This window comes from Mercenaria mercenaria, unplaced genomic scaffold, assembly GCF_021730395.1.
Source record: "Mercenaria mercenaria strain notata unplaced genomic scaffold, MADL_Memer_1 contig_5024, whole genome shotgun sequence".
In the NCBI taxonomy this organism is placed as follows: Eukaryota; Metazoa; Mollusca; class Bivalvia; order Venerida; family Veneridae; genus Mercenaria; species Mercenaria mercenaria.
In genome coordinates, this window is record NW_026463304.1 from 1 (window position 1) to 3795 (window position 3795).

At 38.4% G+C, this 3795-nt stretch overlaps 1 protein-coding gene across 1 annotated transcript; it reads left to right on the plus strand.

Annotated features, from left to right (window-relative positions):
• The first annotated feature begins 518 nt into the window (after positions 1-518).
• LOC128554414 (uncharacterized) lies at positions 519-3349 on the plus strand. The gene is made up of 2 exons (XM_053535697.1): positions 519-762; positions 1326-3349. The coding sequence occupies exons 1-2, from the start codon at positions 567-569 to the stop codon at positions 1766-1768; spliced, it is 639 nt and encodes a 212-aa protein (XP_053391672.1). The 5' UTR covers positions 519-566; the 3' UTR covers positions 1769-3349.
• The last annotated feature ends 446 nt before the right edge of the window (positions 3350-3795 follow it).

The window sequence follows — 3795 nt, forward strand, 5'->3', positions numbered from 1 at the left end:
AATCATTCCATATGTTACTAACAGACCCTTCTGTTTGGCATTTAGGATTGAATTAGCCTTACGTATTTAATTTCGAAGCAACATTTTGACATTTTAGATTTATTTTTCCGGCTTACAAACCAACAAAATACAAGTTAGGCGTGTATTGAGATGTTAATACCGCCACCTGCAAGGTCACATCCAAACTAACTAACTAACTTTGCAGATGCAGTCTGTTACTCACTAGCTCATTCCATGTCATGTGTGAATAAACCATATATCCAAAGCAGGTCGCAGAACACTGTCACAGTATATCTACTATTGGATTTATTCATTAAGAACTATTTGAAAGGCAAAGATGTACATTTACAATATTCAACAAAGGGTCTTCCATGGCCGAATGGCGAACGTCGCTGACTTTAAATCACTTGCCCCTCACCGATGTGGGTTCGAGCCTTAATAAGGTGTTTGGCCCTAGTAAGGTCATGATTTACCTTTTAATGTTTTACATAAACTACGTTTGATAACAACTTACTGTTTAAATAAAAAATGTGTACATTGTAGGATTCCTTCCATCGAGAACGAGTATGAAAGCTTTAGAAGAATGTCAAAAGAACTTTGGAGTCGGAGCTCTGAAGCGTGTTTTCCCGAAAGCAAATCCTCACTGGAAAGTCTCGAAAATTATCTTCATGCATAGCTGCATTGATGAATTCCCAGACAAACTAATAGAATGCCTCAACGGGGTTTTGAATATCTTTCGACTTCCAAAATTTTATCTCGAATGTAAGTATAGTAGAATTCCATCATGTACTCTGTCCAACAATCATGGGCCTCCACGACCGAGTGGTTAAGGCCTCTGATTTTGAATCGCTTGCCCCTCGCATTGGGTGTAGAATTTATCAACTGAGAAAGATATCCAGCTGGCTTACGGAAGGTCGGTGGTTCTACCTAAGTGCCTGCCCGTGGCTGTAACCGACTGTTGTTTGGACATCTGGGTTTTTCTTCTACCTTTAAATTCCGGAAACATCGACATATGGTCTAAATTATACCGGTGTACCGTTAAACAAAAGAAAAAGAAAACTGTCAGTCACAATACAGTTAGCTTTCTTAAGTCTGTAAACTATTTCATATACATTTTAACACTCTCAAAACAATTAGATGGGCTGCTAGCATATTATGTTTAAAAATAAATATATAGTAGTTTTAAGAAAATACTGTTCGACCAGGCAAGAAGTAACAGCTCTCCAGATTATTTTTTAAATTTTCCGTCCGACAACTTCTTTATTACTGTATGCTTTCACAGTCTGAATGCATGCATGTTACAAATCAACTCTCGTTTGTTTTAGATAAACCGGATATTTTTGCACTCACCTCAAAATTTGATTTGGCTCAAGACCATAGCTTACATCCGATGCATGCGTCCAGTGAAGCAGTAATATCCCTAGCAGAGTTCGAAAAGGCTGAAAAAGACCTCGGCGACAAATTGAACATCACGGGGAGATCATACCGTTGGATAAGTATTACAGATGGTACAAGAGTACACAGCAAATATGTTGAGAACATTGCTTTAAAATTCCTGAAGTCTGTGCTTCAGCCGGGAAGCCCTCGCCCTCAACCTCCAGAAAATATCATCGGACCATGGACGTATTTGGAACTTCAAGCGTTACGAGTTAGCGCGAAATTGCAATGGTTCTTCGCGCAAGAAATACAATTGAAAATGACACCGGCTGTGTTGGTGGCAATATCGCTGTGTGTGGTGGTCATGCTTGCAATCTGGCTCGGTAAATGAGGTCCAGTTCACCAAATGTATATGTTCCCGCGGGAAAAGATAACTGTTTTTTTTTTATCATTTAAATGGTTTATTATGAATTTTCTCTGTCTTTAACGTATGACACAGTATTAGCTAATGGAGACAAAATGCATATACTAATAAACAAAACAGCTACAAAAACGACAATAAAAATATACTAGGCAATTAAGAAATTGCTTATTTTGGTACATTATGCAACATATTAATAAAATCTGAAAAGTAGATCCCCCGGAAGCACCGAGAACAAGGCAAACAGTGAAAATTGCAGACTCGGTTTGATTGAGTCTGTTCATGAGCAGTAATGGAAAATGCAACACTGTCCACGCCCCCTAGCACCGGCTTAAGCAGTATTCAATCTTCGAATCTAAATGAGTTGAAATCAATGATCCCGAAGGACCAGAAAATATAACAACACTGAGATGAAGTCGGGGCGACTTTTTACGGCCGCCACACAGCACTTAACACCCGCTGTTGTGAAGTAAATAAAATCTGAAAAGTAGATCCCTCGGAAGCACCGAGAACAAGGCAAACAGTGAAAATTGCAGACTCGGTTTGATTGAGTCTGTTCATGAGCAGTAATGGAAAATGCAACACTGTCCACGCCCCCTAGCACCGGCTTAAGCAGTATTCAATCTTCGAATCTAAATGAGTTGAAATCAATGATCCCGAAGGACCAGAAAATATAACAACACTGAGATGAAGTCGGGGCGACTTTTTACGGCCGCCACACAGCACTTAACACCCGCTGTTGTGAAGTAAATAAAATCTGAAAAGTAGATCCCTCGGAAGCACCGAGAACAAGGCAAACAGTGAAAATTGCAGACTCGGTTTGATTGAGTCTGTTCATGAGCAGTAATGGAAAATGCAACACTGCCCACGCCCCCTAGCACCGGCTTAAGCAGTATTCAATCTTCGAATATAAATGAGTTGAAATCAATGATCCCGAAGGACCAGAAAATATAACAACACTGAGATGAAGTCGGGGCGACTTTTTTACGGCCGCCACACCTTTTTTCTGTGCTGCACAGAAATTAAAATAATACAAAATTTGTTTAATGACACAGAAATTTAATATATATATATAAACTCCTTTTACATAACGATCGTGTTATCAGTCCTCTTAATCCGGCAAGGTGGAAACACAAAGATAATTTAATCTTAAATTCCAGTTTGTATTAAAAGTTAGTGTAGCTAGTGTAAATAGCATACAGTCAAACGAACGAAGTACAAACTTCAATAAACTATGATTTCGTTTTTGAGAAGAACGAGCATGTACCACTTTATGCTGTATAGCAGAACACATATATTCCAAAGGGAGGGAAAAGGAGAAGAAAACTGACTGTTTTAAGTGCATGTATATGGAAGAGGTTTTGACAGAGCTTGTAGCTTACTCTCCAATCTTGATCCAGTAGTCTTGGTTCTATATAGATGATTAATGCTCTATTTGAAAATCAAAATATTTAAAAACTTTTACCTTGATACCCAATGTCATAAGCTATATCTGTCTCACAAGAGCTCGAAATGTTACTAATACTTAAGAGTAAAATCCTGAGAACAGGTTTTGGAACAGGTTTTGGTTTTAGCCGAGTAAATACATAAGTCTGTAGCTAGTGTAAATATGCTTACATACTGTCAGGATACTGGTTATATGACCCAGGGAAGTGCCTACGCCTTTAGTATCTTGAACAATGGTTTGGGTCCAATCGCTAAGGTGACTATGTCTTAGACTAGCTGACAAACGATGTAGAATGTCCTTTGTTAAAAATAGAACTGGTGAGAACAAATATCTCATATGTAGAATTTTCCTCTGGCTACCTTGCCTAAGTGATTCGTGTACCAATGATTCGTAAATGATTTCTATTATCAGCTAGACAATTTCAGGGATCAGGCAAATCACTAAATGTTTCAAACTAACAATCATCAATTAAAAATGATTGGCTCAAACTCCTATAGGCTGGAGACTCTATACTTGACTGGTCTTTTTGTTGAAGTTCCCGTCAGACAAT

What these genes read in the sequence shown, in the direction of transcription:
- LOC128554414 (XM_053535697.1), top strand. Translation starts at nt 567, where the DNA reads ATGAAAGCTTTAGAAGAATGTCAAAAGAACTTTGGAGTCGGAGCTCTG. An exon ending in TCCAAAATTTTATCTCGAAT is followed by an intron (nt 763 to 1,325) that starts GTAAGTATAGTA and finishes CGTTTGTTTTAG; the next exon opens with ATAAACCGGATATTTTTGCA.